The sequence below is a fragment of the Buteo buteo genome, chromosome 7, assembly GCF_964188355.1.
Source record: "Buteo buteo chromosome 7, bButBut1.hap1.1, whole genome shotgun sequence".
NCBI classification, from domain to species: domain Eukaryota; kingdom Metazoa; phylum Chordata; class Aves; order Accipitriformes; family Accipitridae; genus Buteo; species Buteo buteo.
The window spans coordinates 15,480,710-15,506,124 of NC_134177.1; the positions used below are offsets into that span (position 1 = coordinate 15,480,710).

Below are 25,415 nucleotides of genomic sequence, written 5' to 3' on the forward strand. Positions count from 1 at the left end.
TGAAGCAAAATTTTTCCTGAAGGATTCAACCTATTTATATAAAGGCTTATTTTTGAACACTATGGACCTAGATTAAATGTCAAAGACAGGCAGCAAGCAGCGCTTACAGAGGCATTTTTCTGGAATCTCAGTCACGGATCGATTGAAGTGCACAGGGTCTGAAAAAATGTCTCCTAGCATAAAAAACTTGGATTGTTTTTCTCCGATGCTATGCCACTGTAAAATAGCATGTACCAACAACACAATATCTTTAATGTTTGGATGTAAGGTGGGTCTATAAAAGGACTTTCCTGGAAATGTAAGCTGCATTTAATGAATGATTGCCATTGTGTCTAATGTAACTCTACCTTAAATTTCTGATTAAATGGTGTGTATTTTGTTCCATGCCTTACTCGATTATCGGAGCTCTTGGTGATTGTGACAGAAGTAATGAATTATCATGCCTACTGTTTAAAGATCCCTTTGAACAACATTTTGAATTTACTGAATGCCGCATGTAAAATGTCGTCATTCTCCATTAATCAGCATTAATCATCATGTAATCAGTTTATTGCACTTGGCTTTCATTTTCTTCAGCTGTAGAGAATTAAATACACAGGAGACTTGCACTGAGATGCAGGGCTGGAAATGCCTCCTGACATCATATTGATGGAAGCAATTGTTAGTGGCAGGTTTGGGTTTAACAGTGCCCTGGGGCATTTAGTCATTTTAGGACTACATCAACTGTTTAGGTTACAGAGTAATAAAACATATATAATTTAAACAGAATATATTCAGTGTCTTGTCAGAAGTGCTTTTTTTTTTCCGTAAAATTAACACACAATGTGAAGGATATGATGAGAAGGCTAAGTACTGGAAAGCCCCTTTAAAATTAAGGGGATATGTGTGTGAAGTTACTTTTGAGACAGAGATTAGGAAATCTTTATCTCCAAAACTTATTCTGCATATTTGGTGTTTCCAAGTCAGTGTTCGTTATTTTTAACAAAAAATAATTGAGCTAGATTTTATTTTATAAATTGGGAACAGGTGTGTGTGTACACACATGTACATACATATATGCATGTATGATGCTTTTTTAGATAGATAGATATCACAAAATGTTGATGTTGAATAAATGTCACCTAGGTTGGGAGGGAGGAGTCTAAATTTTTATGGATCTCTTGATAATGTGAATGATTTATTATGAAACTTAAAGTTGAATGCTTTATTTCCAGGAGGGAGGAGTTTGGCTTGCTTTGAATCTACTTATGTTTTGTGTGTCCGAAGCGCTTTTCAGTTGAAGATACGCATATATTCACTGGTGCAATTTGGAAAGTATTTGCTCTAAAATTAACATTTCTTTCCTTCTTTTTGTGGAACTGCACACCCCTTTTTTATTGATAAGGTAGCCTCATGTTTAAATAACAAACTTGGGAAGGAAGCCATGGAATGAAAACAGGATCTTGATTTTAGTTTTGCCGGTCGGACTGCAGAGGAGAGATGCTGTTCCCTTTAAGGCCGAACTAAAAATATCCAGCCAACATCCAGAATCCACTTTAGGCGTTTTGCGTCGGGTCTGAGCGATGGCGGCATTTTCTACCGTCCTCGCCCCTCGGCGGCTCCTTTCCTCTGTCCGAGTGCGTTACGGACTGCTTACCTTGCTCCAGCGAACCCGGCGCAGCCCGGCCGCCGGGGGGGAAGCCTGCCCCGCGGCGGGGACCGCGGAGGGGGCAGCGCCCGCCACCGGCCGGGGGGAGCCCGGCCGCCGGTACCGGGCTCGCAGGCGGGGCGGGCGGAGGGACGAGCACAGTCGGCAGAATTCTTTATGAGGATCTTCACGAATGCCGTTGGGCTGCGTGCTACTGAGAGGCGTATCTTGCAGACCGGTAGTTTCTTGGGCGCAGTTGGTTGAGCAGTGCTGTGTTTTAAAATATCCTAGACTGTTTATGCACAGGCTTTAATTATCTTCGAATAAACGTGTATTGCTGTTAATACAGAGTGGGTGCTCTGTACTATCTACATCCCAATTGAACTGAAGGATTTAGGTTGAAATAGTTGTGACCTGCCGGTAGCACAGAGATTTTTGCACTAGGCGCTTGTTGATTTTTGAAGAAAAGTTGCAGGCCTGTATTGCACTAAAAATAAAAGACTCTTGTCCTTTGAGAAGGTATCCTTTGAATACTGAAAGAGTTAATATTTAAATGACGGTGCAAACAGTAATACAGGATTACCTGTTCAGTCCTTTACATAAAGAAACAGTTCATTATCTCACACAAGTAATCCTATGAAACACTGTGTTTTTCCTTTTTCCTTTACTGTTTTTGGACCGCATATAAAAAGAACATTCAGTCTGACTGTTCTGTCTTTGGTCTCTTTTCCTTGGCATTCTGGAACAGGTGAATTTCACTACGAACATTTCTGGTGTTTTTGTAAGTGTATATACGGATCTTAAATTGTATCATTTCTGGATATCCATGACACGAAGCATTACATAAATACTTACATTTAACACTAGCTGTACATTTTGACATATGATGGAACACTGTGACCTAAATAAGCATGTTATAAGCAGTTTTATTCAAGATACAATGTCAAACTGAAACTGTCCAAGGGGGGCGAAATGCCTTATGTTTTTGTCTTAGCTGTTGTTACTAAAAGAAAACTTAGTGCTTTTATTTGAGAATCAAGCAGTTAGTTACTCAAAGTACTGAACTTGTGTTTAAAAAACCAAACCCTAAGATCAAAAAACCTGTTCTAATATTTCGAGTCATTTGGTTTATCGTATGTTGAGGCCTAAATTGAAACTAATACTGAATGTCCTATTCCATGATCAGTGAAGAATTTCTGAAAATACACAAACATATACCCTCTATCCTTCTGTTACTGAAGTTTCTTTTCTTATCCACAGGCTTTCAGCTTTTCCATGTGAATTGCTGTTCACCTCCAAAGAGGCTTCATTTGGCTTTCATAATCTTCCCGGGTTTTACAAATGAAGGGTTTTCAAGTTAACTTCAGTTCTGCAGTAGTGGAGCATGCCTTTTGTTTTGTGTCCTTTTCCTCTGTGAGTCAGGCACTATTATTTTCCTGAGCACTAGTTTCTGGTTTAGCACTTGCACTAGACTACAGGGAAGACTTGTACAAAATGCATTAACATCTTAATATACTATTCATTTTGGATTAGTTTTGTTTTAACAAGACTATGCAAAATTTAGCTGTATTGTATCTTCTGTTAGAGCTGTTGGAGCTTATTTTCTGCTGAATGGTATCTGCACATCAGAGTTGTGAAGGTTGTTTTTTGGGGAGATGTGAGGAGAACCGTGGGTATTTAGATTTTTTTCTACTCATCTGCTTCTGATGTATTGTATCCTAGTCCTTTTATGCAGAAGTGGATATGTTGAATGTCAAACAGTGTTTCCCAACAACTTCAGTTGCTGGAATGATCTTTTGAAGGGTCCTTTCAGATTTAGTTTAACTCTAAAGTGGAGCAATGACTGAACAAGGACAAGTATTTAAACTTGGGGAGTCAGCTGCAAATGGTCTAAAGCCACTTTGTTTTATCATGCTGCCTGTTCACACTGCATCAGAGAGGGTCTGACCCTGTGAGCTTCTACGTATTTATTGGATTCAAATGATTAGACATACTTATTGAAGTCCTCACTTATTCTTAATCTCTTTCAAAACATGGGTTGGACTTTCACAGTGAAAATTAAAACTTACTGAGAGACAGACTGTGTAAGTCAGGCTGGATGTTTTCCTGGGTTTTGTTTGTAGCTTTTGTTGCTTGAAGTGTGCGGTAACTTGGGAGTCCTATTGCTGTGTGAGTGGGGAGGGTTAAAATCTGGAGGAAAAGGGAAGTGAGTATAAGAAGGTCAACTTACAAACTTTTAAATTGTTTTTTTTAAGCACCCTTGAACTCTTATATTAAAGCTGTGTTAGCACTGATTTTTTTTCTTTGTAGAGAAAATAATTACTATGCTTTCAAATTTCTTTTCACATAAGACAGTGCATTGATGTGTATGTCTAATATGAATTGGATTTTGATATACATCCCATTTTGAAGAGAACTGTAGTTACTGCTGCCTTGCATTTTGTCATTAAATTATATGGTAGTTAAGGACGATCTTGCGTAATTAATTTTCTGTCCATGAACATGGCATTCGGTATGGCTTGAATCTCTGGAATAATAGCATTGCATGCTGTTGTGGATATGGGTCACCAGTTTAGGGCATGGGATTGTTTAAGTGTTCTTTAAATAATTTAATTGCTGTTTCAGTAAGAGCTCTCATTAGAGGATCTTTAAAAAAATATATAAAACCACAACTTAATTATCTCTAGGGGGTAGATTATGTATGAATCTGTTTGAAATATCTTCTTTTTAAAATATAAACAGACTAAAGTGAACCTTTATTAGAATTAGTTTCCTAAAGCTTTTCTGTGCTTTTTCTGTGAACAGGTGATCTGTATTCTGAAAAACAGTGCTATAAAATGTCCACAAAATCCTTTTTTGTCCTGCACATTGTTGCAGATACTTTGTCCATCCTTATTTTTGTCTTAACTTTGCTAGGTCTGGGAATTGAAGCAGGGAGGCTTGTGGGCCTGAATAATTAATACGATGAAAGATTTCACTGTGGTGAATTTTCCCCATCTTCTCGTCTCATGTAAACTAGCACTGGTTTATTAAAGTAAATGGATTTTTCCGTAGTTTACACCAGTAAATCATTTAGTCCATAGTGTTTGGTGACAGCTCAAAACTCACTGAAGGTAGAATCTAACCTGAAGAAATCTTGTTAACTATGTTGTATCAGAAGAGAAATGGTTTTAATTAATTTTGATACACCTGTATATCTGCAACTGAATCCTTTGGGGCAGTATCTTTGTCAGAAGTATGTGTTAAATGTTTAGCATTTGGTTGCTTTGGACTTTAAATTATGATTCTAAATTATACAGCTATCCATAAAGCTTCTTAAAAAATAGTTAAATTGCTTGGCCCCTTCCTAATGGAGTGCTGGGAAACTTTTGAGATGTGCAGCTGAGGCAGTCTGTCTGCAAGTTCAGAGCTGCTTTGCCACACCTGCCTTTTTTTCTTTCCTTTGATCTTGGCCGGCTCTTCTAAACTAGGGTCTCCTTGGAGCCTGGATTTGGGTGCAGGATTGGATTCTCTCGGTTGTAAGCAGAGAAATGGTCTTCTGCTAGCCGCTATGAGATGGGTTGGTCCTAGTGTCTACCTGCTTTTCTCCCTATTGTGTCAGCACTGCTGCATGTTTCATCTTGTTGTGAGCCACTTTAGGGAATAAAAGAAAATCTAATATTAATGGAAGAGGGAACAAATATTCTGCTGGATTAGCTTGCTTACCATCTGAAGTCAGATGTGTACTAGCAGCAAGGGGCAGGGAGACGTAGTTGTACAGCTCGACCAAGAAGGATTGAATGGGTCCTGCTCCTTTGGGCAGGAGCTAGGAGTGAGCTAGACCGTAATGTGAAATGGTACCTTCTGACCCCTATGGGGGGTAACTTCCATGGGATTTTGCTTCATATGTAGCAGCAGAATTAACTTGGCATGACTGAAACAGTTGACTGAATTCTTGTTCAAGGGATGGCAGCTCCTGGGAAAGAAAAAGAATGGGCAATTCTGAATGGTGGCTGTTTGACCATGCCAGATCACGTGAATGTGGTACATCAGTCAAGAGGCATAGTATTTCAGAGGTGATGCTCCGTAGTAAACTAGTACAAAACACTTCCACTTCTATGGAGAATTAGCTGTTATAAGACACAGTAATTTGCTTTACTTGAACTACTTTGCTCAAAAGTAATTTCTGCAAAGGGCAAGGGTAGTGTGGTACCTTTCAGAACAAGAAGTACTATGGATATTATGTTTTCATGCACTTTGTGTCCTTGTCTTTGTACTTTGGAACATTACCCTATAAGTATTTCAGTTAGTGTATTTTAGACAAGAATTCTGTTTTTTGTTTTTAATAGTTTCAAGTTGGGAAATATTTTACAAATGATAGTAAAGTCATCAAAGTCATCAAAAGTCAAAGTCATCTTGAATATTGCATCAAAATCCAATTAGCAGTTCACATCTAAGATGTTTTTTTTTGAGAAGCTTATAGCCCTTGTCAGTGCCTCCTATGGGAGAGAATCCTTTACCACAACATTGTTTCATTTTTAATCTAAATAATGACATACCGATCTATTAAAACTTCATACGCGCTTGTCATGACCCAGACTGGACAGACCAGGGAGTCATGTTTAATTCGAAATTCCCTCAGGCTAAATTAAGGTGAAACGACACCAAACGATCAGTTAAAGATTTTATTTATGACAGAAGCAAACTGAACTGGGGAGGTGTGGTGGTAGGTGGCAGGGTTTCTCACAACAGGGATTAGCATAAGACTACTTCTGTAAACCGTGTAACCCAGAGTAACCATATACATCAATTCAGGGAATAAGGAGATCCCTCCCGTCGAGTCACGAGGTTCAGAGCAGACCCCCTTGCTTTCCAGAATTCTCCTCAGAGAAGGGTCTAGGGGCAGCTGGATCTACTCTTAGTCTCAGACTTGGTCAACAGTTTATATCTTGAAACGGATGAGGTGTAGGGATTGTGGAAAAGGAAAGAGAGAAGAAGAGAGAGAGAAAAAGGAAGAGAGAAAGATTTCACCAGTCCTGGGTCCAGCCAAGGGGTCCAGTTGCGGTGGGCTTGCGCAACCAGGGCTTCAGTTTGTGTCCTTTTATCATCCTTGCTCTTCCTTCAGGCGGGCACCCGAACTTGTCAGGTTAATGAGCAGTTTGTGAGCCTTTGGGCATGGGGGTCATTTGTGGAGTTACTTCTCCTTCCCTGCAGACGCGGCCATTGTTTGATCTCTGTATCAGAACAGCTTATCAGAAGAGGGAGCTGTGCACCCTCCAGCACACCCTCCCCCTCCTGTTGCTGGTGTCTGAGCTGATGGACTTTTCACCTGGGTTCCTTGCTGTGCAGGGTTTGTCTTCAAGCAGAACTTGCCCCACCACAATGTTTGAGACATGAACTCTTTCAGTCTGTCACAGTGCTATGTTGTTATAAGCACTGATACATTGTATAATGTAAACATATGTTTCCTAGTGAAATCTAGAGCCTGTTTACACTCAGGCATGTCCACATACCTGTTTCTAAGAAGTGTGTCTGGTTTCAGGGAAAAAAAATCAAGGTAATTCTGTGCTTTGCCTAAAGGTATTGACTGTTCTGTAAGGAAGTTAATTTTGATTGACTTGTGACTATTTTTTTTTTTTTCCTCCCCTTAATAAAACTGGAATGATCCACTTCTAGCTTTCCACAGGGTCTTGTCTGACATGATCTGGGAACTTAATCCACTTTTAGGTCCCATTTTCCTGATATCCCATTGACATTTTGTAGTCAAATCGAAGCTTGAGATCTGGCAGGGACATTTTGGATCACAAGTCCAGCCAAATACTGTCTTCACCAGCAGAGCAGGCTCCTTTAAGCTAGCAGTATTCCTACTTTCTCTGATGTTGCAAGACATTTGGTGTACTACTTGAAGCTCTAATGTTTATTTTTCTAATTTCCAATGTGATCTTATTTATGCTCTGATAATGTTCACTTGTATTTTTGGACAACGCTGTTCTTTAAATGAAAATTCTTTCCTGTTTCTGATGTTTAACATGGCTGCTCTAGAGACTTAATGTCAACTCCTTTCAGGGTTTTGTTTTGATAAGTTAAAAACAAGTCAATTTCAGAAAATAGATGAATGGCAGGAGTCTGAGGCTGAGCAATCTAGCATCTCACTGCTGCAGGGAAAGGAAAGAAAAACAACTTTTATCTTCTGCTAGTAGTGACCTATTAAGTTGGCTTGGTCATTTCATGAAACCCCTCTGCTAAGGATTTGAAAAAATTAGGGCTTTTTGAGTAACCATTGTAATTTTTCCACAATTATCAGCATTCACCATCTCTCCTTTGCCATTTGGTTAAGGAGAAGGTATAGAAGTGTTTGGAGGTTGGTTGTTGTAATAATGGAAGTCTTAATGCTCTTGCTTTCCTCTTTGGAATTATTTCTTCTGCCTTGTGCTTCTTTGCTAATCATTGGTGTTTTTAGAGAAAATACACTTGTATTGCTTCTACTTTGTAATTTCTAATACTTCAAAAGCATGATTTCTCTCATGTAGTAGAACTTGATCCTGTATGGTCTCAACAAAGAAGGGTTGAATTGAGTGGATAAAGATTTTTTTTTTTTAAATTTTATTTTTTAAGTACAAAAATAAATCAGGGTTATGTCGGACAAAGATCTTTGAAGTTATTTCATCAGTTACTGGCTAAAAGAAACTGTGCATCTTCAGTGTCTGCCTGTATGTGTGTGGTTGGATGTGGATTTGTTGCTGTTTTGGGGTTTGGAGGCAGGAGTGGGGATGGTGTGTTGTAGGGCAGGCTGTGACTGGGTAAAGTGCAATGGGTGATGGAAATGTAAAGCTGCAAGTTGTTGTTTCTAAGTTAGTAAGGGAACTTAGCTTGTCTCCTGAGGAATCTTGGTGTGGGCAGAACAACTTGGCACAGGGAAGAGAAGAGCAAACAAATCCTTCCTCTTTCAGCACAAGTCAGTTATGTGAATTCAGTTGCCCCATTGAACCACTTCTTTACTGGCAAAACTCTGCTGTATTGCTATACAGTAAGTCTGCAGAAGACAGAGTAGACTGATGTATAGCTCACTTCCAAAAGAGAGAGATCCTGTCCTTATTTCCTCCCCCCTTTAGCACTGCCTCTGGTGTTCCTTGAGGCCCTGCCTGAATTGGGGTCAGTAATCCAGTACGAGTCTAACCCTGCAAAGGAGGAGAAAAAAGTGGTCAATTTTCTACTGATGTGAGTGTCAGAACCAAAGGAAGGAAGGGGATATGGAGCCTTCCCCAGCGTTTGGGAGACAGGGAAGAGTAAGATATTCCTGTTGTTAGATGTTAAGCTGTCCTGTTGGACCATGCTTAGAGACTGTTTTTTGCTGGATAGACAAAAAATTAAGTCTTCCTGTAAGACAAGCACATGAGTTGGGTGGGCAGGAAACGAATGGGTTAAGCATTACAAGAGCTGTAAACTGATGGATTATTTCAAGCAGTTTCTTTGTAGTTTATCCTGTAGACTATAACTTTGTGATATTGCAGGACTCTTCTGTGAATGGCACGGATTTTTGTGGTACCCTGAAATCATACTTGCATGTAACTGTTCGTGTATGATAACCAACCCTTTTATCAGGTACCGCCTTGGTGTAGTGTTCACGTGCTTATAGACAAATGGGTTACTTGCAGCGATCTACTGGATTATTATGTATAAATGACTTGCTAAGAAGACGACTCCTTTTGACTTAAGCTGTAGTATGTAGATCTTAGAATTCTGTTAAAAAAAACCCCTAAGGAAATGTCTTCTATTCTAAATATACTTCACTAATAAGAATAGCTTTTTCCAGGTTTAAAACGATTACATGTTTAGAAGGTTTTTCTGTGCCTTTAATGACATGACATGACAAGCTTTCCCTGTAAACTAGTAACAACTATCTATGTACTCCAGAGTATAGTAGTAGTGTGTGAAAGTGAATAGGGTTACAAAATGTTGGGATGCATCTTATGGATACAGTAAACCCTGCTGGAAAAAAGTTACATGACTTCAGCTTTCAGCTTTAGTTTTAACTAGCAATAAAATGCATGGACTACCTAAAGCGCCTCAGAATTGGCTGAGACTACAAAGGTGAAACTGGAGTGAAGCTTATGTTTAAGTATGTTTGTAATGTAAGCCCATGTTAGCTCTGGGGTTTGGAGTTGCTGGATGAGCAGTTAACTCTGCAGTCCAGAGAACAGGTGGATATTATGTATGCTCCCGATTTCATTAATACCTTTTAGTAGGGATCTGCAAGCATGGATACAGCACAATCTTGCTAGAACACATCTCTGCTGGCTAAGTAATAGGTTTTGTTTTTTTAAACTGAGTGCAAACTAATAATACAGAGACTGAATAATGTCTTGTGTTCCTGTTTGAAGTCTTGCTTGCTGGGGAAGCTTAATCTGTTTAGTAGCAAAACCACATATTCTTGTTTGATAATGAGTTAGCAGTAGTGAATTGCTGTATTGACACCCCAGTACATAAGCTGAAACTCTTTAGCTGACAAAAAAATGCTTTTGGCAGGTGTGTTAAATAGGAAGTATGGAAAAAAGCTTTTGAGGCACTTAGAGTTTCTGCTATTAGTGAATAATGTAGTGTTAAAGTGCAAGAAAAAAAAAAACTGGTAAAGGGAAAAGTTCTTTGGAAAAGGGTTTGGGGACAAGTTACTGTATGCAGATAGGCAGAAGAAAATTAGGTAGCTTTGTAGTGGTTCTAAGTGAGACGAAAAAGGCTGGAACATTTTTAGACAGGATCAGTCTTTAAACTGAAAATACTAAATAAAACTTTTATTTCTAGATTTTATTGCCTTGAACTCAACAGGGTCAGGAAAATAACTATTTCTGTCTGATCTAGGTTTTCTGGATAATCTCTTCACATTTCTGTGGTGGACTGATTTTTTTTCTATAATTGTTTTCTTCAGAAATATCGCTACCAGGATGAAGATACACCTCCACAGGAGCACAGCTCTCCACACATTACCAATGAGGTCACAGGTCCAGAGCTGGTTCATGTATCAGAGAAGAATCTGTCACAGATTGAGAATGTCCATGGATTTGTTTCCCATTCTCATATTTCACCAGTAAAGGTAGGCATTTTTAAAGTTATAATAAGAGTGAACTGTTTTGATATGCTCTCCAGGGATAAAATTTTCTGGGGAAAAAAAATGCATGAGATATACCTGCTTATGTTTTTTTTTAATGGGACTGCTCATTTGTAAAATTAACTTTGTAGATGTTAAGGCATTGACTCTAGTTCCATACATTCTGACTAAATGTGCATGATAGTAAATTGCCCAGATAAAATATGTAGGTTACTTAAGATCTCAGGTGTAGTTTTGAGAGGCACTATAGTTACTGCTGTTAGTTATGTTTCGGGTTTTCTATCAGGATCCTGTAAAATCAATTCTGAGTTTGTTTCTGGTAAATATTTTAATTGAGGACCTATGTGGAAAATGTAATAAGCCAAGTGTAATATATATGTCTCTGGAGTTTTTCAGCATACAGCACCATTATTCTCAAGACAGCTCTAGTAACTTCAAGACAGATTTAAAACTGGACAAACTGTGTGTGAGGTTTTGGAGAGGGTTGTATCAGGCAGTTTTATCTATTGGGTTAGTAGGGAGATGTAGCTTAATCATCTTCTGGATAGCGTAATATTTTAGTGTGCCAGACTAAATGCTGTTTTCTATAACGTCTCTGAGTCTTTATGGCTTGTTTTGAGGGAAAAGTGGAGAAATTATTTGATTCTGGTGAGTATTTGGGCTTTAGAATGATGAGATGGGCTTACATTGTGGTAGGCCTATAGCTTGGTATTTTTAGCATGAATTGTTGGTGTGTGGTAGTATCCTTTGTGACTGAAACTGGCAGTGTACTGTAAGAAGTGCTGCTACATTTTAAGAAAAAAGTTGTTTTGAACCTAGTTACATTTCCAGATTTTTTTTTTATGAAGAAAAATCTTGCTGAATGTATCAGCTCTTGATAATTGACTTGTGAGGATTCTGTAGAACCAATGGTAGTGGGAGAATGTGTTTAGTAATCATGTTCCAGCTTTTCTAAGATTTTAAAAATGTGTATGTTGGTATCAAACACAGTCATTTATTTTTACTTGTAACTCCATAATGAACTCTCTGTGTGTTTCCATAGTCTTCAGGAGCTAGACAAGCCGAATTCTTTAAGACCTAATGAATAACCCTTTTGAAGTGGGCTATATTAACCTCTGAATAGTCTTTTAAGAATGCTAATATGACAAACCTTTCATTTTAAGAATGGCTAGGACCTCAGTCTTACGTTGTTTGTGAAGACAGATGCACAACAACACATTTTCACATGTTAATTCCCTGAATTTATTGATATTCAGAAAGTAATACAACACCTTCTGCATGCAACCATTAGAAATTAAAAAAAATCCTCTGCTTCTGGGGACTTAAGGTCAACTCTGTTCATTCACAAGCTTTTCCTAATTCATAGCACAATCTTGCATTTCAGAAAGCATACAGGGATCAAAAAGGCAGAGGCAAACTGTAAAAATGTCTGCAATAAGTGATCAAGTATAATGCATTTCACAATCTGGAAGCTTATAGAAATAAAAAATAAAATTCTAGAATGGGTATGTGAGACTGAAAATCTATTTCTTGTAACTGGCTAGGTGTTATTTCATTGTACTTGAGACTGTTCAAAAGGCCGTAATTACCTTGGTTTCTTTCTGGCTGCCTGGATCTAAGGGAAACCAAACTACTCAGAATAGTTCCTGTGATTGACTTTATTTCAGATTATTTTTGTAGATAGCCAACTACAGAAATAGAGAAGTGTGGATTTGATATTGGCAATATTAACATTTCCTGGAAGATGACTTGATTTCTTACCTCTCCACAGTGTGAGTGATCTCTACCTTACAGAGATCCTACCAGACCATCTCTATAAACAAGCAAGGCTTGTGTTTAGAGTGTTATATGGGATCCTTAATTACCTGTTTTAATTGAGCCTTATTTAACTACCATAACTTTCTGTCAAGACCCTGATGTAAAACCCAGAGCAGTTTTACAGAAATAGATACGAACGATTGTACTCTGCCTTCCTCTGCTCAGATGTGATCCAAGCTAAAAATTTTTTTTGTTTTCTTGGGCAGTGTTGAATATACAACTCTGCTGCACTGTTCTGGAAGAGAGAAACTACATCTCATTTAAACTATTCTGGAAATAGAGATAAGCAGCTTTTATAAGTATAATTACAAAATATGGTGAAGCCTTTTCAAAATACTGTTTATCTTAGGTCTCTGAGGAGGATTGCTATTATCCTTCTCAAATTGGTAAGTGCTTGGCAATCATCATTGGAAGTATGTGTATAAGAGAAATATCATCGTGCAACTCATATTGCATTTATAACATACATCTGATTATTTTCAGGTGACTACTCTCTCTGTTGATTTCAAAGCAATGTATAGTAGAATTGAAATTTATCCAAGCTCTGTTCATCTGAAAACTGGGGTGGGTGCTCCAGGTTTCAGTTGTTTACCAGCATTTTGTGGAACTTTGAATTCTGATGCTAAGTTGGCTGCTGGCTTGCTTCTCTTCTTCAGAAGTTAACTTCTTTGCATAAATGGTTTATAATCAGAGTCTGGGGTCTTAAGGTATTTGGAGAAGAGGGATGCATCCATAGGTTCACAGGCTCTGGGAGTCTTTATGGGAACTTTTACAGTAAAATGCTTTTGAGCTGACAAAATTTCTTTTCGGTCAGGAGATAGTTTGCTAAAGTTTTTGGAATAAATGCTGTTAAAACTTGAACTTGAGTATGTCAGAAAAAAGCCAAGGTTGCTTTTGTATTATTAGCATAGCTGGTCCTCTCTTCTTTTGGCCTGATGATCTGCAAGACGTTAATAGTTTAGGCATAGCTCATGCTGACGATCAATTTAGCAACAACAGCTTTGAGCTAAGAGTGCTTTGTGTAATTTATTTGGTAGTTTGACTTGATGCACTGTGTACGGACGAGGTTGTGGCTAATATACAAGATCTTGGCTAGTATTGTTTGATAGTACATTTGCTTAAGGAAACTAAATGTAATAGAGGATGTTGTTTCTTACACTAATAAGAGAATTTTTTTTTAAATTGTATGTTAAATACACTTGAACTTTCAAATACAGAGTTATTAGTTTGAAGAACAAATGTAGAGAGTAGTTTTATGATCATATACTCCTTTTTATAAAATGCTGCAGAGGGCAGTAGAATCAGATTAGAGGAATACCTTCTTTTACAGCAAGCCCTCTGCAGTCTGAACATGAATAGAAGATAGTGAAGAAAGAAGATGCCTGGTTTTAACTAGTTTACATTTTGTTCTTGAGAGAAGCTTTCAAATTTTCTAGAGCTTAAAGCAGCTTTTACAGCTTGCTTGGACAGGTGAGTGGTTTTCAAAGACCAGCTTTCAATGACCGAGAAGATAAATGTGTATCCCAAATTTTTAGAGGATGAGCGTGTGTCTACTATTTATCAAATGTTCCACATGAAGTACTGTAGTAGTTTACCTTCTTGACAGAGGAGTGGGCTACTTCAGATTCAGGTTGGGTTAAGATACTGCATGTTTGCAGTTAGCATGAAACAGCTGATACTAGCTGTACTGATTTAAAGTTTAAATGTGAGACAGGGCTTACAGGTTTTGTCTTGTTAGGGTGGAGCTTTGTCAGTTTAACAAGAAATGTATACTTCATACGTCTCGAGCACCAAAGAAGTAAACTTGACCCAGGAGATTTCATGTCCCCTGTTCCCCATTTAATACTGTGTGAAGTGAAACTCTTAATTCTGTAAAAGAGCTGATTTATTTATTTTTTTTTTAATTTTTAATGGTAGAGAATCATGAAGAGAGAGTGAAAATGGTCAAATTTCAAATCCTTACAAATATTCTGTCCCAAATTTTCAGGCAGGTAGGCAGCTAGTACCAGAATTTCTTCAGTATGAGGTTTCCAGATTCCTTATAGAAACTTGTAATTACAATGCGAGGTTTCTTGAGTTATGAAATAAAATGGGTTCAAGTTGAATTGACTTTGTAACTGAAGCAATATATTGCTACCAAGACTGACCACTAGAGGGAGATGCTACAAAAGGATTTATCTCAATTGTAAAACTGAATTTAGCTTCTCTCTTATACCTTCAGATTGACATTTTTTAATTTAACATTTGTTTTTATTAAATAGCTCCAACCAAGTGAATTCTGTCATAGGTATGATACCAATCAAGTTTTTAAATTGTAGAGTGGAGCTTGAGTTTTCTGTCAATGAAAAAAGCTTTGAGTAATCATTACAAGGCTTTAAAATAATGGGTCATGATGTAATAAGACAACCACCCCCCTCTTAAATTGCAGTATTCTTCATTGCAAACAACCTGTGCATGAAAGGGAAAATATCTTGTTTAAAGCTCTACATTTATGATGTAACATGACAATTCAATATTTAAGTGTAGACCATGATTGGAGCTTGTATATATTTCTGTATTATGTTTGTGTATTGTATGTTGGTATTTGGGGCTATTATTTCACTGGTAATACAGAAGGTCTAAAGAAAACATGCAAAAATTTGTAAACTACTAAATATGTCTTGTATTGGAAAGATACTCCATGACTAGTGTGATAAATGTTAATATTTATCCTGCTCTGTAATAAATACTTAATATTACAGTATTCATCGCAGTGCCATTATATCCACAATTCTGATTCAAAATTTGTGCAAGGCTGTTCTTAGAGAGTTATCCAAGTATTTGATAAGTTTATAAATGATATTATGGTGTGGCTGCCTGCAGTAACAGGAAGCTAGACTTACTGATTCAGAAAAGTCTCTTCAGTTGTTTTTAGTTTAACCAAACCTTTGCTGATCTATCTCTGGAGGTTTTTACCAAACACCAATCTTCAAAGGGTGAGAAGAATGCTTGCGCTTGGTTTGTTCCTTACACATGTAGCAGACGTTGACAGCTGAATATAAATGTTTTATTTGGAACATTGTACTAGCATTATTAGTCTAGTAAGGTATCTAAAACTGCTTATTCATGCTATACAGTAAAATTTTAATTGCTGACTGAATAGCACAGCCATAAGGAACTGAACGTATTCTACTGGTTGAATATTTGGCATCTTTAGAATAGCTCTGTGCAATCATCAATGAAGTAGCAGAACAATCCAGGAATTGTGAGAAATAGGTTGGGGGGGAAGAGGGTGAGGGGGAAGTATGTTAACCATTAACTTATGGTTACATAATTAATAGACTTTTGTGTATATTTCATGCAACACAGTTGGCTACTTTACTGTTCTCATGTGTTCGGAGAAGTGATCATCTCTGTACAAGTGATGCTGGGAAAAGACAATACCGAGCAGATCAGGCAGCACAGTGATTGGCCTTTTTCATTACCGGCCGGTCTGATCTCATGCAAAGGCTTGTCATTCTGGCTGAATGCTGTTATATTCTGCTAGAGTACTTGAGCTTCAGATAATGCAGTAAAAATCCCTACTTCCCTACACCAAAGATCTTTTTAAAAAATGTTTTAGGCATGTGGATTCATGCTGCTTGCCCATTTAAAGCACCACGGTAGAGTCTTTTGTGGTTATATAAACTTATTTCAGTGAAGAAAACTATGACTTCATAATATTAGACATTAAATACAAATGAGTTACTGTTTTCCTATCTTTGAACAGTGAAGTATTCCAAACTGAGGTGAAATACTGTTCCCCATTGAAAAAAAGATGAAAGTTTTACCCCCAAATTTTATCTACAATCATCTTTTTTCCCAAATGAAGCATCTGGTGCTTCTGGTCCAGAAGCATCTGGTCCAAAACTAATCTCATAATGTGTTGAATACCTTTGAACTAGTAACTTTGCCCCATGCCAGTGCCCCTCTGCTTTATCTGTGTTTAGCTAGCAGTGTCAGATCAGGAAGAAATTAAACTTACTCAGGCTCAGTTTGCATTAGAGTGAAAATAGTCCTTTAATAAAAACAGTAAAACAGAGTTTACTTTCTTTGGCTCTATGAATCTCTGAACTGTTGACACTTGGGATGGTGTAGTGGGGAGGGGAGGATTACACTATGCTTACACTCTTAGCTACTGAGACAGGCAGTAGGTTAGTTGGGCTTTTTATTTGACCTAGTGCTGTGATTGTGTGCATGATGGGTAAGAAGTATGCTCTTCAGCCTTACTTTTCCTCTGGCTTAGAAGTCACAGCCCCTGTTTTTGTGCCAAATACCCCATACTTAGTGTACACATAATTTCAAAAAAGTTTCTAATAGTTTCTAGTATATATGTCAGTGGTATCCAAACCTTCTACATGATGAGCTTTGTAATCCTAGTACAGCAGTCCAGTTGACTACATGCACTGTAGTTTTACTCTGTGAAATAAATGTCTTTGTGCCCACTTAGTGTATGCCTGTTTTTTTTCACATGTTTAGATATCTTTGGAAAAGTGTTTCCAGGACCTAATGGTATTCAAGCTTAATGGTTTTAAATTAACTCTGATATGAAACTGCTTATCTATTCGTGCTGCAATGCAGTATAACAGTCTACTTAAACTGACTGTGGTATCACAGGAATGAAATGTAGCACAGTGGTACTCATTCTCAAAATAGCATCCAGAAGGGAGAGGAGAAATGAGAACTCGCTCATTTCTGTACTGGCAAAACATGGTGAAACTATTCTAAAGAGTAGAATCAAGGAGTATGCGGAGAAATTGGAGATGAGAAAGCAATGAAAGCATTATAAAGAGAAGCTTTGCTGCACAAATCTCCTACAGCATGTGCATAAAGATGATCTTGTTGATGTAGGTTTCTAGCTTTTCTTAGATGTGCACAATGGAATTCCTCAAAAAAGCTTACAGAGAAATTTAAGCTGTCATGGACAAGAAAAAAATAATCTTGGGATTTAATTGTTTAAAAAAACCCCAAACAACAAACCAACAACAAAAGGAAAGTAAAGGGTGAGAAAGCAGATGAGTGATCGTGATGGATGGAGGTTACCAGAAGGATCTGGGAAGAACTTGTTTTCTCATTGCATCATCTCAGAGGAATGAGAGCTCAGGGTTATAACAAATTAATGGAATAATCATCTTAAGTACTTAAGTTATAGTCAAAAAGGCAAATGACATACAAGGAATATCTGGAGAAACAAATGGGGATAAAACTGCATTATTTTATCACTTTAGAAATATGCACTGTTCCTGATCTTGATGAAGAAGGCATATCAATCTAGAAGTGGTTTGTAGAAGAGGAATAAGAGCAGGCAGAGGGCAAGTACTGTGCAATGAAAGATGAATCAGTTTGACTCCTCAGTTTGGGAAAGAGCTGAGTCAGGAGATGTCAATAAAACTATAGTCAGTAAGGTTGAGTCACTAAAATTATGAAAATTACTAGCGAATGGTTATTTCAGAAATATAAATTTATATCTGGAAATATAAATTAGCAGGTGACAGTTGTTTTACAGCCTCTAAACACAGTGATCTACAGTCAGCCTCTGACTTTAGAATAATCTTTCATCTGCTGATAGTCTTCTGGTTTCTGGCTACACCAGTAAAGGTATTACAGCATACGTGCTTGTCTCTTCTGCCCTTTTTCTTCAACTGGAAGCAAGGACCTTTATTTAACTCCTTCCCACTAATCTATATTGGGAAATATCTGCTTATATAAATGTGTATATACACACATGCTTCCTTTAATGCAAGACAACCTCCTTCCCTTGCGAACCCAAATCTTGTGCTGATAAGCTTAATAGGTTCCCTTCTCTTTATCTCCTGGTGCATCTTCCCTCTAATCCCCACCGTTCCCTCAAGTGCTTGCCCAGAAGTCTTAGAGCTTGTGGAGCTTCTGTTAAAACAGACTTTTCTGTTCATTAGGAGAGTTTTTCTGCTCTTAGAAAGAACTGACTGTCTTTATGATTTGTGGACTATGAAGGCACATTCAAAGTTAGTTAACAGTCAAAGTAATTGTAACTTCCTACTTGCCCTAGTACATTTTCTTGCTTATGTTTCCTGAATCCTGCCACTGTCTGAGCAGGTAGGTGAGATTACCCTGAAGATGAAGACGCTGTTTCCATTTACAAATTAAAGATTGGTTGCAAGATTGGTTATGATTGTGAGAAAGTTGCAATCTGTTACCTTTTTCTAAAGCTTTTTATGACATCTTCAGCAGGAAGACAGTACTTCTGGAGTTAGGAACATACCTAGAATAGTGGAAATTATAAAGAAAAACTTGAACATACCCTCAGAAATACTAATTTTTAGAATACCATCATAATTTGGTGGTCACTCTTGAGAGGAGGGGCTCTACAATCTTTAATTAAAATACCTTGCCCAAGTTGTTGATAGATTACTACTTTTAAACTTCCTGTAATTGAAGAATATAAGTACATGTGCAAAGGTGTCAGTTTGTGTCTTATTGTAAGAAGCAGTTGATGAAATCTTCCCGTTTCTCAGTATGGATCTGCTCAACAAATTCTTGTCAAGAGAAACAAGAAAGAAAAACTGTAACAGATGGACCACAGATTAATCCAAACATTAAAACAACCTAAGACACAGTAATCAACATCAAGTCTTCTTAATAAATGGTTATACTCTTTTCGCCTGGGATTTACCCTGAGGTCTCAGTGCAGTGAGTTCATTTTGATGACTGAAGAAAGCCTAAAGAAACTTGCATTAAACATAGGATGTTTTTATCAGTCTGGCGTGCCAAAAAGATGGGCAGGAGATTCATGAACAGGGTATGGAAGACTAGGCAGTTTAATCTGCACAGACTGGTAGGTTGTCTGAGGTGTAGTATGACTAATAATGTAATAATCTTTTATAGTCAATATTTATACTACAGTGTATCATTACAGAATAATTGTGCTGGGGTGTTTACTTAGAAGGTAGTTATGGCAGTAAAATACTTATGTTTTAATGACTATGTAAATCACACTTGATCAAGGGCTATCCTTTCAGAGCTGTCTCTCTACTAAAAGCAAAGATACGCTTTCTAATATATCTTTGCGGAAATGGTTAACAATTTCCTTTTCCACAGTATCCAGTTTGAGTAGTGTACTCCTGGGCTTTGGCTTAGAATATTGCATATGCTTGTTAATGAGACTTCCATTTGTTACGCCAGTAAAAATTTCTTCAACACAGAATTCTGAGAAGTATAAAAAGTAAATATGAATTTATATCTGCATTTTTGGTGGTGGTTTTTGTTCCCCTGCCTGAAGAGTTAAAGTTGCATAGTCTATATTTGACTATTTAAATTGAGTTCTGCACATTTCTTTTGTCTCTCTTTTTTTTTTTTTTTTTTTCCTAAGTGATACTGGAAATAAGTCCCTGCCATTGTTTTAGGTGGTTCTTGAATTTTCTCTTAAGTATATCAGTTTATTCCTTTAGCGTCTGTGCTTATTTTAGCCAATGTTCTGTTTAGCAGGATGGTAATAAAATTTATATAAGACACTTTTCAAATGCATCAGGGGTTTTCTTGTTACTGCTTAAAAAGGGTGATTGAGATATAACTGCTGTTTGCATATACAAACAACTTTTGTTGCTGTGCATTTTTAATTTCAAGGTATGCATGCTGTTTGTAAAGGTATGTCCAGGAAAACTTTATCTTTGAGATAAAAATATGGCATTATGTTGTGTTTTAACTTGTCCCAGCAAGCTGACAATAAGAATTGGCTCAGGTACAAAGTCAGAGGAACTTTATTCCAAGTATTTGATGTTAATTTTTAAATTCAGTAACCACTGTGATTACTATATCCTGTTAATTGGCTGCAGAACAAATAATGTTACTCTGCATCCACATAAATGCAGATTTATCTTGCAGTAAATTTAGTAAGCTGTAGAAAGGTATTCGTACTGATGCAGAAATCTTAATTATGTGCTGTTTTGGTTTTGTGTGTGTGGTGTTTTTTTTTTAAATCTGCAAATTCTCAGTTCTTGCTTCACAGTAAATAGGGGCTTTTTTATTTTGCTGTGGTGTTTGGTTTTGGTGGTTTTTTTTTGTTTGCTTTTTGGGGGTTTGTTTTTTTGTTGCTGTGGTGTGGGTGGTTGTTTTGGGTTGTTGTTTGTTTGTTTTTTAAATTTAATTTTATTCCCATCAGTTCAATATGCAGACTATGAAAAAGGGATGATGGAGGTTCTCAGCTCCCTTTAGGACTCTCTGAGATTCCCTGGTGAGTCTCCCCATTTGACCTCCTGACTCCAGAGGCAGTCATTCACAGATGCAATTTCAGCTACCATCTCTGTGCTGATGATACTTAAGATTGTCTCCTTTCTCTGGATACTTCTTTTTCTGTCCAAACAACACTTTCTCTGATTTCTCCTTGTAGGTGTTTGATCCTCTGTTGAAATGCTCTTTGACCAAAACAGCCCTTCTCTTTACTCCCACCCATCGTTTTTTCAACTCTACAAGCAACCATTCTTCTAGTCTGGACTCCTTTGCATTATCCTGATGTTGTACCATCTCTAGAGTTATGCCATGCCTTATCTTCAGGTTGCTTTGTAACTTGTAAAAATCAGGATTTGTCTCATCACCATAGTACAGGCTCCTTCTACAAATAACTGCAACTGTATCTTAGGCGTCAGCAAATCTTGCTCAATATCATTAACATCCATATGGAGTGTAGGTGACAGATTGCTGTCTTGTTATCACCAGCGTGATTGCATAACCTCTTCCTGAAGTACTTTTCTGGATTTCTGACTCCATTGAAATTAAATCATCACAGCTTCAATTTAAGAATTTTTTTTTTTTTGTCCACACAAGCCTTTCCTGAAGTGTTGATTTCAGAAGTCCCTTTGTCAGTAATGCCACAGTTCATCATTGCCTGGGTGGGAATCATCCTTGAAAGAAAGTGCCTTAAAACATAGCAAACCAATCTCACCTTCAGACAGATTGATATAACAGCAAGAAAAATAGGTTCTTGGTACATTGCTTGTCCATGTATTGTAATGTTTCCTTTCAGAATTTTAAACAATACTCTCCCATGTGACTCTCGGTTGGAGCCTATGGAGACATATATATATCTATATATATATATCTATATATATAGATATGAATTCTTAAAGATTTTTAAGTTATACTAATATTCTTGTGCTGTCAGATCTTCTAAAAAGGTACACCAGTGTCAGCATTCAGGCCATATGAAGAAAAACATTAAAAATATTTTCACTTTGACTCTTTATTCAAAGACTCAAAAATTCAAAGCATGTAGTTTGTTTCAAACATCTTCAGTTATAGCCAGGGATTAAGAAAGTTCTCCAGTAATAAATTCATAGGCATTTTTCAGACTAGGTATTTTCTTTGAGTCTGGAAAAAGGTAGGGCTGCAGTCTTCTCATGAAAAGAATTCACACTGTAAAAAGCTTGCCCATTTGAAAGGATCATTGCATCAACTATTTCTTTATCTCTGTTATCTATCTTATGAACATAGCTTTGAGGACACTGCACAAGTCAGACCAAGTTTCATATGACTTACGCTGATAAGCCATTGTATTTTATGAATATTAATAAAGTCTATCTGAAAGATGTACTCAGAATATTTGTATGTGTTATGTTATTGAGCTGTACTAGTGACTAGAAGTAAATGGCACATTGATCTTATTACCGCAGCTTTAAATTAATGTACTACTTATTTCTGCTTGTGATGTAAGCTGTCAGAAAAAATTTGTTACACAGAATAGGATAGCTGTCAGTAAGAATTTGTTAAGCAGAAGAGTATATTGTACCAAAAAAAAAGTATATGGGGGAATTTAGTAATCCCCGTTAAAATGCATGTCATGAGTCAGTGGATTTGTAGAACCGTGGTGTTGTAGGTTGTGGCAGTGTTGTAAGGACCTTTTCTGCCTTTGTTCATCATATGGAGAGTTTTCTCCTTTCTGAAAATGTTTGCCCTGATGTTTTGATTATAACCGTTAGAGCATTTTATATAGAAATATACCACAAACAGTTTTGATAACTTTGTGTTGGTTTTCTGGAGGCAAGCTTGTACTGAAAGCCTTGATACTTAACTGTTTTCCTGAGTAATCTCTTTGATGTGAGCTGGAGGATTTTTTTAAATAGTTGGCTATAAAAATTTCAGTGGTGAGTTCTGTAAGGTAATTTTAATTCCATATAATCTTTTAGATAATTACTGTGTCAATTCTTTTTTACTGCGAAGAGAGCAGAGAAAATGCACACCTATAGCAGTAATAATCTTGTGATTTGCTTTGGAAATCAAAGTAATGTTACTGAAAATTCATTAGTGTGTAATAAGAAATTTTCATTATTTGCCAATTCTTGTACATTTAAGAAATAACGTTGGGTCACAAATACGTACACTTATTATTTTCATATGCTTACAGTAGTCACAGAATTTTGGAAATGGGTGTTAGGATCATGACAAAGACATAGAATGAGAACAACGGTGTTGATTTTTAGTGTTTTATCTTAATATCTCTAACCTTTTGTTGATTAAAAAGAAATACAGCAAACCACCCCGCTAGACATCCATTGATACACAACACAATGGCTGTTTTGTGGCACTATTTCTTCCCTTTATAGTTGTTTTATGCACTGGGGCGGGGGGGGGGGGGGAGAAGAAGTCATCGAACAATTCTTTCTTGAATATTTTTTTCTGAACATGGTGTTAAGGTCTCTTTGCTCTGTGGAATGTTTTCAGGAAGACAGAATCAGTGAAAAGTGCAGTTATGCTGCATGCTCCCTGTTTTGTTCAGTTCAGGTTTATAATTTATGCAAGCAAGGAAGTGAAAAGATTCTATTGGATCTTACTACAGGCAGTGATTGAAACTTGGTTATTTTTGATCCATGCTTTCTCCACCCAGTAGCTGTTATCATCCACCACCATCCTCATAGCTGTGAATTTGTAACATTGCACTGTATAGGCTACCCAGTTTCTCTTAAATATGTGTTGTCAGCTAGGAAGAGAAAACAAGCTTTCCATCTTGTGGGTTTTGAAAGAGGAAAAATAAGAAAAACATTTGCTTGCCTTTTTTTTTTTTTTTTTAAATTGCTCAAGATTATGCTCATCACTGTAATCACAGGTAGAGAAGGGATGTAGGGGCTAGAAGGAAAAATAGCATCAGCTATCAAGAATCTTGTTTTCCTGTTTTGTAAATGATGCTGCTGTAATTCTATCTGCATTTTTTTTTTTTTTTTTTTTTCCCTTCTGCTCATTCACCACTCAGCAGCTGGTAGGGAAGTAAGACTGCCTGGCAACCACCTGCAGAGCTGCAGAGATGAATTACATTTTCGGAAATAACACACTCCTCTATTCTCGCGCCAGTCGAGGCAACACTAGCTCAAGCCACAGTTCTGTAGGCCCAAAGCACAAGCAGTGGGCAAAGAAAGGCTCAACAGATGAGTTACGGAATGAGCCTTCCCGTTGGCAGCAGATAGTTGCATTTTTCACTCGGAGACATGGTTTCATTGACTGCATTTCTGTTGCTGCCAGCTCCACCCAGGTAATATGCCACTTGTTGAAATTATTGTGTCTGCATGTTTTCTGGTTACTTGCTAGTCAGAAATAGCAATTATTTATTTATGCATGGTTTCATATAATCTCTGATTCATGAATGGTGTTTTCTGTCTGCTTTCGTTTTCATATTTTATAGAGCTCTATATAATATTTAGCATTAAAGCATGAAAATGGAGACACTAAACAAGGTCTGATTTTTATTTAAGTTATTCTGCAAGTGGTGAGCCTTCAACAAGTTTAAATAGGAGATATTTTAATGGAATAGTGAAATACTGAAAAATGTAGTTTGCATTCTACTGCCTAGCTCTGGAGGAGAATAATGTAGCTAAATATCAATTCCATAGCTGTAGTAAGATGACAAGTCAAAGACTACATATTTTCTGGCTAAGGAATTGTATTTACAGGATTAAATAATTTAAAGTCTTAGTTATATGTAGCACAACAAGTTCTAGTCTGTATCAGTTTTATGGGGTTTTTTGGCTGCTAATAATTCATAAAGAGGGTTAAGGAATGCCTTCCTTACATACAGAATGTACACTTAATAGTGTAGTCTGTAAGAAAAAAAATGACGTTTTTCAGCTTCACTGTCAATCTGCTCTAAATGATGTTTTTATTAATCATCACTGAAAGTCAGGTAAAAGGAGGCAAGCTGAATTTTAAGTGTGTGGATTTGGGGTGAGTTCTTAAGGTTTATATTGAGAGAAGTTTAAACTTACTGGTGTTAGCAAATGAGTATCTCTCTGGATAATACGATAAAGAAAGATCTATGGAACAATGCTGGGATGTCAGCATTATTTAAAAATGTGAGATTAGATTTGATTTGCTTACTGTAAAGCCAAATTCAGCTTTAGTAAAAATGTCATTTAACCTGAAGTACTACAAAAATTTGTGGTAAAAGAAAAAAAAAAAAGGAAAATTTGTTAACCTCACACACTGTAGTATTAACATTATTTCTATCTGTTGGTAATTGTTTCAAAGGTGATAAACTGGAACTTCCTCTGAAGTCAGCTTATTGTTATCTGGTTTTTGCTTGTAAATTTAGAGTAAACAATGAATAGGAGATCTTAGAGGAGAATTTTCACTTTCTTGTTGCAAATGTACATGAATGTCAAAGAGGGATCCTGTAGTTTCTGTGATGGGTCATTATACAACTCTGATGCATTAGGTGGACGTAATAGCTTTTAAGTACTGGGGTTTTTTTAAAGTCAAAATATATAGTATTAACCTTTTGTATAAATATTATGGTTGCTCTTATTTGTTTAACGCTTGAACAAGCAATGTTGGAATGCATGAAACTTGCAGTTGGACTGACTAGTCAGGACTAGAAATTTGCTGGTAAATAAAATAGTGAATAGCCTCTGC

General features: G+C 37.0%; 1 protein-coding gene across 10 annotated transcripts in view; it reads left to right on the plus strand.

Moving 5' to 3' along the window:
• Positions 1-25,415, plus strand: part of DLG1 (discs large MAGUK scaffold protein 1) — a 170,622-nt gene that overhangs the window by 49,202 nt on the left and 96,005 nt on the right. For 9 of the 10 annotated variants that reach the window (XM_075031686.1, XM_075031688.1, XM_075031690.1 and 6 more), the window contains exon 4: positions 10,530-10,694. In XM_075031686.1, the coding sequence (XP_074887787.1) occupies positions 10,530-10,694 (165 nt within the window). Of the gene's footprint in view, positions 1-10,529; positions 10,695-23,362; positions 24,040-25,415 lie in introns of those variants that run through there. The other variant, XM_075031695.1, reaches the window with a different exon arrangement.